The sequence below is a fragment of the Eupeodes corollae genome, chromosome 2 (genome assembly GCF_945859685.1).
Source record: "Eupeodes corollae chromosome 2, idEupCoro1.1, whole genome shotgun sequence".
In the NCBI taxonomy this organism is placed as follows: Eukaryota; Metazoa; Arthropoda; class Insecta; order Diptera; family Syrphidae; genus Eupeodes; species Eupeodes corollae.
In genome coordinates, this window is record NC_079148.1 from 78,558,105 (window position 1) to 78,571,040 (window position 12,936).

A 12,936-nucleotide genomic window follows, 5' to 3' on the forward strand; every position below is an offset into this window, starting at 1 on the left:
ATCTTTAGATTATCTCTTACATTAAATAAACTTCCTTTGATTTATATTACTTTTCCGATGGGAAAAATCTCCCATCGAATTATTCGAAAACTATTGAATAAGACCTCAAACTAAATTAGAAGTTGCGTGCACTTAGGTTAGGTTAGATTAAAGTGGCTGTCCATGATGGAATCGGAGACACTTCGGCCAGTTTAATTGCCCATTTTAATACCACATGAATTTTAAGGCTTCCTCCTAAGCTCAATAAAACCAGTTTGAGTATCTTACGAAACGTGAGAGGCTGATTATGCTAATATGATTTAGATCGTTTAGATCGTTAAAAAAGAATTCTTTTAGGTAATTCTTGAGTTTTGAGCTAGTGCAGGTCATGTACAGAGGAGGTGAAGAACTGTTTCTTCCACGTCCTCATCCATACAGCTTCTGCAAAAATCATTTGAGAATACGCCTAGATAGTGGTGTGCTTTTCTATTTGAAAGTGCCCGGTTATGACACCGATTATGAAGCTTATATGCGATCTGTTTAGAGAGAGCAGGCTCCTTGAACGTTTTAAATCCAGTGCTGGCCGGATGTTTTTTTTGACTTGACACTTGGCACCAATTTCCACTTGTTCCACCTGGTGCCTGCCCTCCTCACAGCTTCTTGCATTAGCAACAGTTTTCAAGTAGCGATTGGTATGCCAGTACTTGCCAAACGTGGTAGGATGGGCTGTACTGTACCGTTCCTGGCGAGTTCATCTGCCTAACATTTACCTGGAATGTCTCTATAGAACGGCACCCAGCAAAGGTGAATACTAAACTGTTGTGCCATCTCCATTAGAGATGATCGGTAGTTATGGACTATTATAAAGTCCAGAGATTAGATAGCGGCCTTACTATCTGAGAAAATATGGATGTTGATATCACGTTTTTTTTAAGCCAGGGAAAGACTTCTTTTTTCGACAAAAGTTCTATCTGGAACACTCTACAATGATTGGAAAGGAGGAATGACAGACTTAATTTCAGTCGTTCAGAGTACACGCCTGCACCAACCCTTTCTTTTGTTTTTGAACCATCTGTATAAAAATGGATTGACTCGTCTTCCAGGAATGCCCTACCCTCCCAGAAAGATCTGGAACGTATAGAAATCTGGAAGTTTCTGTCGAGTTGTACATTAGGGGTACCTTAGAATTACGGAGTGGTCAATGTTGTTGTTAGTCCACTGCGACGAAGCTTTGAGACGAATAGCAGAGTTGGCAGCTATTTGTTTGCTAAATATAAATATATAGAGGTCAGAGGTTTTAGGTAGAGTAAGGTGTAAAGTGCCGCAGATGGGGTTATACGCATATGATATCACCCTGAAACTCCCGCTTTCAGACTAGTGAGGATTTCATTCACCACTATGTTCCAGAGGAGAAGGAATAGAACACCACCTTGCGGTGTACCTCTACTAACGAATCGTCTGCCAGAAGAGTTGCCTAATTTTGGGTTAATTGTTCTAATAGTAAGCATTAAATGAACTAACTCCCAAGCGAACTCTCTACGTGTAAGATGTTAGTGCAGATGTGATTGCAGATGTGACCACGTTGTAAAAGACACCTTCGATGTCAAGGAGAGCAACCATAATGGACATGCATGATCTTAATATGGGACGATAATGGTCGAACACAAAACACTCTTAACTTGTTTATGACCAATTTTCAATTTCTAATTTGCTGTGCGGAAAAAATTGTGTTTAAAAAACAGCTCGTAGATAATCTTTTGGCAGTACTAGAAAGCCAACTGGAACTGTTTAAATAATTTTGGGAATGAAAATTTATTATTATCAAGAAAAAAGAGGTAAGCTTCTGGTTCTTCTTATGAGCCAAATGAACTGGAATTTTTAAACAAAACAGGAATGATTTACCAAATTTTCGCATGTCCAACAATCAAGCAAATTATAATGCAATGTCAAAAGGCGGTAAGTAAGTCATTTATAAATAAAACGATTCATTTTTCCTCTCCATCGTTTCCTAAGCACATTGTCCATGACATTCGTATAAAATAGCTTTCTGGTACTTGAGGAAGTTAGAAGCAAATTCCATTTATCTTTATAGAGTCATAACTTGAGTGATTAAATGATTCTATGGGACTCGCAATGGGACGATAGTCTTAAAAGGTTTTAACATAAATACACTTGGATGGTATTCCCGCTTTTATTGTGTAAAGGTGTTTTTTTTCGTGCTAACTAAATCCTTGAGTTACTTTTTTATCCATGCTTTTTGTTTCAAGTAATAACAGCAGCATTTACTTTAGCCAATTTTCAAATAAGGAGAATACTCTTTTTATTCGAAGCATCTATCGATAAGTCTAACGTCACTTCTTTAGAAGATCATGGAAATGGAAAAGATTAATTTTCACAGCCCAAGTGATGATTCTTCCAATAACTTGATTAATATATCGTCCCGGAATTATGGTATTCTCTAGATTAAGTAGGTACCACAAGGTTTTCAACAGGACTTTGCAACATATTTTTAAAATTGAGTTGGAGGTTCCTTTAAGGAGAATGAAAGTTATTTAAAAATAATGAAAAATGTTTGGATTTATAACTAAATCGAGAACTGTTTTTCATCCTCAATATCTTAGAGCCCCAAACCTAAATCCATAAAAGCCTAATTTTCAATTATTTAATTCAACTTCAACCAAATAGTTCCTAATTTGTATATTCAGATCAAAGGAAACAACTTCAACGCATCATTACCAGATAAAAACTGTGTGTCAATAACTATGAACGTACATATGTATATATGTATGTATGGTACAATTTACATTTATACCAATAGAAAAATCATTAGTCTAATCAAAGTAAGTTTTGGTTTATTTGAATCAGCAGAGGTTCAATTTACCAATCCGTTTGATTCAGTTGTATGGATCTGTTGTTTCTAAGCCCACACCACCATCAACGTTGACAAAACTTCAAAGATTTTAAAATAAATTCCAGAGTGACTAAAATTGCACTGCCCAAAAGTTATTTAGATTTTGTGCGTACACTGTTGGACAATGTCAAAACCAGCATCAGCTCCAGCATTGACACCAATTTGCCAGGCCCAGGACCTTTCAAATACCCAATAGTGCAATGATTAATGTATGCGCCAAATTGCAATGCCTATTTATGTCCTATTTAAATGGAATAAAATATATGTATGGCATATATATGATGAGGTCTGTACGTCTGCAACAGAATTTGGTCCTCTATTTCAAATTGAATGGAAATAAGCCATCAGGCTGGCATCGACGCGACCCGACGCGACGCGACAACGCATGATAGAAAAGGAAATAAGAGGAGCTGCAAGGATTTGTGGTAGCGGTGGCAATGGTGGTGGCAGGTTTCTGTATCCTCCAATTAGCTACACAACTACTGCAATTGCAACCCACTGAATAATTGATCTCAGTTAACTATTGCTGTCATTGTGTGACAGTGGTTAGGTCCCGTTGTTCGGATACAATGGTGCGGATACGGTGAGAATTGTTGCTCTATCTCCCTTGGTCTGCCAGCTTATTTGAGCTGTATGATAGACTTAGGGATGGGGTTTGGGTTGGGATGAGGAAGTTAATTCCAGAATAGAATATTAAATTGAACAGACAATAACACCGCAGTCAAGGTGAACATGTATCTAGGGGCTGAACGTGAACGCTAAATCCCATAGATATTTGGTGGATTAATCATCGTTGATGGTTGGAAAACCGCACAAACGTGGATTTTCAACTCGACTTTTGTACACCATATAATCACAACGAGTCCTATCTATGTACGTACAGTGACGTGAATGGCAAATTGGAAAAATAGAATTAAAGTTTTTTTTTAACAATTTTTTTTTTAAAAGTCTATAGAATTAATTTATTAATGAAGATATGCACAACATTAATTAAGGTTCTATTGGACCTTTATAGCCAAAGGTTTTCGGTCAATACAAATATGTACTTCTGAATTTTAAAATTCTTTCATTCAAAGTTATACAATAACTTTTCGACTTGTGAGCTAAAGTTTTATGTACACAAATTTTGAGAAAAATAAGAAAATGTGTATCGTGTTAAAAAATACAATAGCGTAACTCCGCAACTCTGATTACACTTACAAATAAAGCAATATTTTTCTTAATGATTAATATATACTATTAAATTTTTAAATCATATTAGGTTTTTAAAGTATGTCCCTTTAAAAATGTTAAAAACAAACAAAAACGAGGTTTTTAAGGCTAAGTTTAAACTCAAAATGAGTCTTTATTTGACCCTATATGGAGTTTTGAGAAAACCTAGAATTTGATACTCTCATAGTTTTGAAAAATACGTTTTGGACTTAATTTTTGATGCTGATTTTGAATTTAGTTTTTGATATTTTTTAATATATTTCAAAAAATAATAGAATTGTGCAGACAACAAATTCGTTACAAGAACAACACCTACGAGTTATTTTAAACCGTTTTGTCTTTTTCTGTTGAAAATTGTTTAGCGTTTTAAAGATATTTGTAAGACAGGTGAAATGCAACAACTCATAAAGATTTGTTTAAACGCCAAGAACTTACAGTCTAGTCATATAACAGAAATCAAACTTTAATTATAATGCCAGGAAATTATCTTTCGAATAAAAGTTCTTTAAGTTCTATATCTCGCTAATTAGTTAATTGAAATCAAAATGATTAAGATTCGAAAAATCATTTTCAATCATTTTTTGGGATTAGGAAATTCAAGAATAATTGAATATGTCATAACTGTGTTTGGTTCGGTTTTTGAGCTGGGTGGGGGTGTGATTATTTTGCAATGAAAAGACATTCATGTGGGCGACTTCTAAAACGTCGTTTATACATTGACATAAAAGAAAGCGGAAACAAAAACATAAAACAAAAATTGCACAGCACTGTAATTTTGGTTAGTTGTTGCAAATATGTCATGTGCATACCGAATTCCCGATTCCTGATTGCCACGCCAAGGCAATGCCAACACACACGAATCTATGAATGTATGATAGTGTGTGGTGTGTGTGCTTGAGCTTGAGTCCTTATTTCATAATGGCGAAATAATTGATTAAATCCACTTAATGAAGGTTTATGATGGAGAGGCAAAGAGAGAAAAGAGATGCAGCAACAAATACTTATCATAATATAATTTTTCGGGATTTATGAGGATTATCCCGTTTCAGCGCGCAGAATTTTCACCCGCCAACGCCACCAGAAATGGATTACTATCGGTTTTTTATATTGTGTTGTTTTTGCTTTCAGCTGATCGGGAATAAAGTTCAGGTATAATTTGTGAATAATGAATTGTGTGCGAACGGAGCAGAGTTTCAAAGTGGATTGGATTTTCTAGAATAAAGCAAGACGGATTAAATTCAAAATTAATTTTCAATTGTTAGGGATTTATATATATGAAGGTACCTATGGATATATATTTATATACTTTGATATTAAATCATTAATTTGTGCAAATTTTCAAAGAAGATTTTGTTTTTACAAGTAGAGCAAAAAGTTCGCAGTTCGTTAATAAGTTACGTAAAACAATTTTTTTAATTTGAGGAAAAAAGGAAGAAAAATCGCGAATAAGTGTTAAGTTTCTAAAAGAGTGCACTTAATTTATTTTAACTCTGATTGCGCATTTTATGTACATTCAGTAAAATACAGAAACCACTAACTTTATTATAACAGTAAGTATTTTCTATAAAGGGTTAAGGTAAGTGTTTATAATAATTGTCCTTAAAAGACAAATTTGATGTAAAGTTTTTTATCAGCTATCATCATCAATTTTGTTTAAGAAATTTATAATAGTTTAAAACTTACCAGAAATTCCAGCATCGTTAATACTCGAAGTTGATGAGAACCCAGGCAGTTTGCGCCAGCCCTTTCGGTTCCAGAAGCTTCTGGCCTTCGATTCAGTTGGCACAATTGGTCCGGGGTCTTCAGCAGCCTTGATTTTCGCACAATTCAACACTCTATGACCGCACGACGTCCTTGTGAGGAAAACACTATTTCCCGACTCCTGGTCTTGTGAACGTTGCGATGAACGGCAACTATTCGACCCAAAAAACGCACAATTCTGTGAGTTATGCCTATTCTGGCCGGCAGCTGCTGCCGCAGTAGCTGTCTGCCTAGCGGTCAATAAATTCGATAGAGCTGCATTTGTTTTGTGTAGACGCAGACTTCCAATATAACTTGCTCCGCTGCTTCCACTAAAGCCACTATCCAAATCCCCACAAAAGGCTGGGTTCGTATTTGTTGCAACCGGTGACAGCAGGTCATCGGACGGGCCCACCGTACTAAGCAGATCGGCAATGTTTGCCTCGGAAATTGCATCGTGGTGTCGATTCCGGGATGCCCGAGTGTCCACCGTCACTGTTGTCGATGCTGCTGGTTGGTTATCCTCGTCTGTGGGACTGCCGCTTGGAGGGGTTTCGGGCATAAGCATGGCCTCCACAGATAAATTTAGCTCTCCTAAGATCTTCCGATGACGATTCTGGACACGACGAAACTCCTCCTCGACCATAGACTGATTGAGTGAACCGGCAGAATGCGATGTTGTCGCTCGCATTCCTGCACCTGATCCAGATGAGGAACTTGTAGATGCGGCACCGGAAATTTGTTGAGTGCGATTTTCTCCGGAAATTTCCTCGTAAAAATTTTCATGGGTACCACCGTAACGTGTCTGATAGGACTGTCTTGTGGCCGGTGAGACAAGCTGTTTGTTCTTTTTGCCCTTAGATAGAAGAGCCCTAATAGAGTTCGGAGGTGGTGGTCTGGAAGAGCCAGGCAATTGTTCCGGTGGTGGAATGTTTGAGTGGCGCATTGCAGCTCCCGGCTCGTAGTAGGCATATGAGTAGTCTTGATGATGCATCGCATGGTGCACCATACTAAGGCCAGGTGATGAAGTAGTCGTTGCCATTGCCTCCATCATCCCTATATTGGATTGGGAAGACGACCACTTTATGGCGGAGGCAGCCGCATCGTTACCCAAGGATGACGCCACAGCTCCTCCTGGCGAGACACTCACCGATGGCGACGACTTTTTCCCCCGGAATGACTTTATCGAAATCGGGTGCTGCTGTTGGTCTTTGTCCTGAGTGCACACCTCGATGGCGTTAGGATCATCAGGATAACGGGGAATTATTCTCCGGTTACTTGGACTTATGCCAACGCTCCCCGAACCCATACCTAGAGCATTAATATTGGCTCCAGATTCAGAAACAACACTCACAGCACTCATATGGTGTGACTGGGTGTGATGGTGATGCATGTGATGAACATTGCTAGACTGCGTTGGTGGTCCACCGTTTCCAGCGCCACTTGTTATCGTTGGGCTGGCGGCGGGAGGTGTTTTATTAATCTGTTTCATATTTGTTGTCAGGCCCATTTGTGACGGATAATCAAGTGGGGATGGAAAGTGGGGGTATAAAATGGATTGGGATTGATGTTGTTGCTGCTGTTGCTGTTGCTGTGCAGCTGCTGCACCTCCACTTCCCGGAACCCGATCAGGCATTGCACCTGAGTTGTACTTCTGGTAACTTGGGTGATGCGAACGCTGTTGGTGGAACAGTTGATTCTGTTGTTGTTGTTCCTGCTGCTGCTGATGATGCTTCTGCTGGTAATGGTGATGATGATGCGCCTGCAGATGCGAATGTGGGTGATGCTGGAGCTGAAGCTGATGTTGATGCTGAGGGTAGAGATGATTTTGGATATAAGACTGTTGCTGCTGCTGTGTTGATGTTAGTGGTAGCGTTGGTGGTGGTGGTGGCTGTTGCTTTTGTTTGCTGCGCCGTCCTCCCAAGCAATTCTCCATGGCACATGGTGAATCGATATTCTACGCTACGCTGTGTCTAATGGTCCTTCCACTTTTGCTTCTATCCTTCTTTCCTTGCTGCCGGCCTTCCCCGTGGTTGCTTAACTCTCAACCGGAGATAAGTCGTTGCACAGCTTCTTGTTGCTATGATAGTGATGGTGTCGCTGGTAACTGGAAGCAGAGAAATGGTAAAATGTCATTAAAGCGGATTATCTTTGGTAATTTATTGCTGTAATCAAGAATTTTATTGCGAGATTCTTTTGCAGTGGCTGCATAGCGGCCGGGGTTATGATGTCTAAAGTGGATGTAAATGGGGAAAGGATCATTACGGAAAAAGGAAGCTTCTATACTATGGCTGCTGTAGCGCTTGGCTGCTGTTGCCTCCGCTGCTACTGATGCTGATGGTTCTTTTTGCTGCACCACTCTACTATCGTGTAAGTGAATTAGAGTAAAGCATGCGAAATAGATATGTAACGGGCATATACAATTTGCACATTTATAGCTGTACCTATATAATCTGCCTACCTACACCTACTTATTACTATCTCAATCTCAACTTGTGGTGTTAAGTGTAAAGGAATCTGAAATCTGGATAGGATAATAAGATGCAGATGAAATTTTGAAACAGACAGACAATGGCTTGTTAGTGGAGGTCATTGTCTTGGAATAATAATATATGATTTTGGAATTTATTAAAATGGTGGTCATGTAACTTGAGGGATAGGTTAAAAATGGGTTTTAATATCTAGCTTAATTTTTACAGTTTTTAATGAACTAAAAGACGGAGTGGGTTTTATTTTTTAAGAAAGAAAAGTTTATTTACTGAAATTGAAACTCTTAAAGCTGTGATTTAAATACGTTGGTAGCATTTATGTGTTGATTAAAAATTTAATAGGTTTGTCATGTTAACGTTTCTAATGAAGTAAAGTGAAACTAAATTTGAACTACAAACTTTTCAATATATTTTTTATTTGCATGGAACTTGGTAGAGACAGAGACCTAGAGAATAAATGTATATTGTATGCAACCCAATTTGTTTTATTAGATTGATTTTTTATTGTTTCTGTTCTTATTTATATTACAAATTTGTTTTCAAAAAATCGATAAGCATGGCTTTGATGTCTGATAAAAATAAAAAAGTTGCTTAAAATTGTTTTCACAGTTGAGATGTGCTGAGACTTCTTCTTCCGATAACGAGTTACTTCCAAGATAACTTCTTCGTATTTCTTTCAAAATAGGGCATCTTCTAATGAAATGCATAACTTTCTTTTCTCTCCGATGGGTTGCAAAGGTTACATTAAATTTGTAACTCATTACGGTGGGGGATATAATTAAGACAAATAAGTTCTCTTCTCATTTTGATAATAGACGATATACTTTCCATCACATTTTCGTTGTGAAAATAATTTCTTTCGCGCAAATTATGATTTAAAATGCTGTATGTAGATCTGTGGACTGATGCAGTAGATAAGCTTATACAGTCAGCTCTGTATTATTCATCTACTTTTGAAATAAGATTTTGGAAAACATCTGTGCTGTACCTTACATTTTCATTCACGAGATTGAATTCTATTCCGCAGTACGTTGCAAGCTCCTCAAGTTTTTTAAACCAGTTCTTCTTTCAATTGCCTCTCTAGCAATTATTTTTGGACGTCTATCATCTGGTATTTCTAGAACTTTCGTTACATAATCAACATGCAGTTTAAAGTTTTAATACAAATTGGGGGTAGTCCAGTTTCTATATTTATCATGTAGTTGGGCGTTTTGTTTGGCAGGTTGAAACATTTTTTGACGTAGTACCTTAGCAGTTTCTCAACGGTTTCGTACTGATAGTACCCCCAAGATTGTGCTGAGATTGAGATGTTACAAAGTGCGAAAACTGGAAAGGAATTTACGTTCTACCTGCCCTTGCCAAAATAGTAGCAAAAGTCATACTGGAACGCATCAGAGAACACCTTGAGGCCACACTCGATGCCGAACAAGCAGGATTCCACGCTGGATCCTCCTGTATTGATCATATCAACACCCTGCGGATCATTATTGAACAGTGCGTTGAAAATCGATCACCACTACACCTGCTGTTTATCGACTTCGACTTTAATAGCGTTAACAGGTAGTATATCTGGTTAGCAATGCGGAGCAGAGGCATCCCAAAAAAACTAATTGCTCTCATTAAAGCACATATGATGGATTCAAGTGTCACGTTCTGCACGATATGGTAGGTTGTCAGATGATTTTGAAATCCGAAGCGGTCAGACAGGGCTGTATTCTGTCGCCAATATTGTTTTTGATGGTGATAAGCGATTTACTGTGTGTGCTCAGCTTGGATTACGCGAACGATGTTTGTTTACTATCCCATACGATCATGGATCTCCATCAAATGACAACAAGTGTGGAGAGAGAAGCAGAAGTTGTGGTGCTGAAAATTAATTCCGGTAAAACAAAAATGATCAGCCTCGGAACCCAACCATCCTCTCAAATACTTATTTTCTCGCAACCGGTGGAAATAGTGGAGAGCTTTCAATACCTTGAAACTATCGTTTCTATCGAAGGCGGAACCGAACAAGACGTCTTCTGTGGCATCAGCCAAGCAAAAGCCGCGTTTGGCATTGTGTCAAAAATTTGGAGAATTAACTCTATCAGTTTTAAAACAAAGCTATGACGCTTTCGCATAAATGGCGAATCTGTGCTTCTTTATTTGAGCATCACTTGGAAGGTTACTTCAAAAATAACAAGAAAGTTGCAAACCTTCGTGAATAGATGTCTTCGTAACATCCTTAAGATTTTCTGGCCGAACCGTATATCAATGAGGTCCTTCATAGAAGGCCAGTTCAGGAACCTATAGAATCAATAATACGAAGACGTAAGTGAAAATGGATTGACATACTCTTCGAAAAGATAACGACTGCATTGCAGGCCAAGCAATGTAGTGGAATCCGCTCACACAAGAAGCACAGAATTACTCGACACACAACATAGCCCATGTATTTATCCAACACTTCTCTAGAACTAGAATCAAAAATTCAATTTAAACCACAAAATCCTCTTTATACACAATTTAAAACATAATTAATACTTCTTTCTTTCACCCAAATTTTGAATTTCTAATTTTTACAAAACGTATTTTTAAATTGCAAATTAATTCCTTTTGCATCAAATTTATGCTTGTCAAATGTTATATCAGACCAAATATCAAATTAGCATTCCTTTGCTCTTACAAGTTAGCACTTTCTTGCATTTTTTAATGGAATTCAAAATAAATCGTGGCACTGACTGGGGTTTCAGTAACACCACCTTAAGTTGACAGGTCTGGTATTTTAATTGCCATTGTAAATATGAAAATGTTCATAAGATATCTGTTTGATTTTACTTATACATCTACTGCTTACAAAAGTGCAAATTTGATGCTCATATTTCAAATAAAAAATATAGTTTTAAACTTATACAACTCCTAATAAATGGTAAAACTTAAGCAAATTAGTGCTACCGTATCTCCACACAGCAACCCATTACAAAAGTACCAACATACCATTTCTATATGGACTCGAATTCACAGTTGGTACAAAAAAAACTATCCCAACCGGAGTGCAATTGCTTTGCTCCCCTTCAGCTCGACTTCAACCTCTCATTGCGGTTATATACCTTAAGCAAATTAACCACTTAAGGTGTACATGCAAAACATGACTCTTCGTGCGGCATCCCGGACAACCATCGCAGTTGCAGCATCCCCCCAGACCCAGATGTCCAATGCAAATGCAAAACGTAACTCGATATTGCGTTTATGCTATAAATTTTCAGCGGTCATGGGGCTAATTTATGGCCACTATTTTATCTAACACCACTTCGCGGACTATGAGCGCGAATAAATAAAATGCGCTCCACCTCAAGTATTCTCTAATTACTTGTCCTCGTACCAAGAGTGTTGCTCAGCTTGGCGCGGATAGACTGGACATGGACATTGAGGGCAGAAGGCAGGACGCAGAACCTGAACAGAAAACATGAACATCGGAGAGCTCCACATGGAACATCAGCATGAAGTTCGCCCCAAGAATTTTCAAACATCCATAACCATGCACAGACACACCGCACCATTGCCACTCTATGGAAAGTATATGTATTTATTTTAATATTTAGAAAATCAAGAATAAACTAGGGTCAGAAGAAAAATACTAATTTCCTTAATATTTGATCCGAAAGAATGTATATTGTTTGACGTCTATACACAAATTAAGTTAGAAAGGAAATCTACTAATACTACTTGATGGCACTCGGGCCACTATTTTAAAATTTGGACCAGTGTTTCAGGGCATTTTATTCAAACAAAGCTTTAAAAAAATATCCCTTTGCAAACTAATACAAAAGAATTGTATTAGCAAAAAAAAGATACCAAAGTGGTAACCTTGAAACAATCATGCAGACGTTACGTGAGTACACAGAATATACCTACGATTAAAATCCCAACCACAAAATTTGTATGATTTTGATGTTCTTTTTTGTTTGAAGGTACATACAGCGATAGTATATTCTTTGATTTGTAAGGTTTGACTTAATAAAAAAACATATTATAAAGTCTTAAGGAATATTTCGCATATTTTTATACCGGCTGTCTCCCTCTACTTTGAAAGAAACTTGATACAACTCAAAAAATCTCATTTTACAAAATAGTCGAAAAAACCAAAACATATTTGTTAAATTTTAGTATTTTAGATTAACAGTTGGGTTATTAATTGAGTTCAATGTAAAATCATAATTTTAAAAAATTTACATATGCACATTGTGATTTTGATGCATGATTTTTTTTGTAAGTAAATATTTTCAAAATTCCCGAAAGGCTTGGTTGAATATATATTGAGGACAAAAATATTGTTTCACTTTCAGTAAATTTAAATAAGTTATCAGTATTTGAGACGTTTGATTTATTGAAAATCATTACCCAGTCAGTTTATAAATAGCTGAAATGTTATACGCTGAAAACTAAATATGGGGTCAAATCTTCCGTAAACAATACGACTATATCCTTTTTCTTATTTCATATGTACACAATTGAGTGAAGATTCTTCTAGAGTAGTTGTAGGCTACACTTCCAAAATTCTTATTCTTTTTACTTCCAAACACTATCTACTCCGATTTTCAGTTTCATTGCATTGTCAATAAATTA

The 12,936-nt window shown here is 37.2% G+C and overlaps 1 protein-coding gene across 1 annotated transcript in view; it reads right to left on the bottom strand.

Moving 5' to 3' along the window:
* Positions 1-12,936, bottom strand: part of LOC129947669 (rho guanine nucleotide exchange factor 10-like protein) — a 290,921-nt gene that overhangs the window by 188,809 nt on the left and 89,176 nt on the right. The window contains exon 2 of the mRNA XM_056058305.1: positions 5,786-7,949. Coding sequence (XP_055914280.1) covers positions 5,786-7,778 — 1,993 coding nt within the window. The 5' untranslated portion in view covers positions 7,779-7,949. The remainder of the gene's footprint in view (positions 1-5,785; positions 7,950-12,936) is intronic.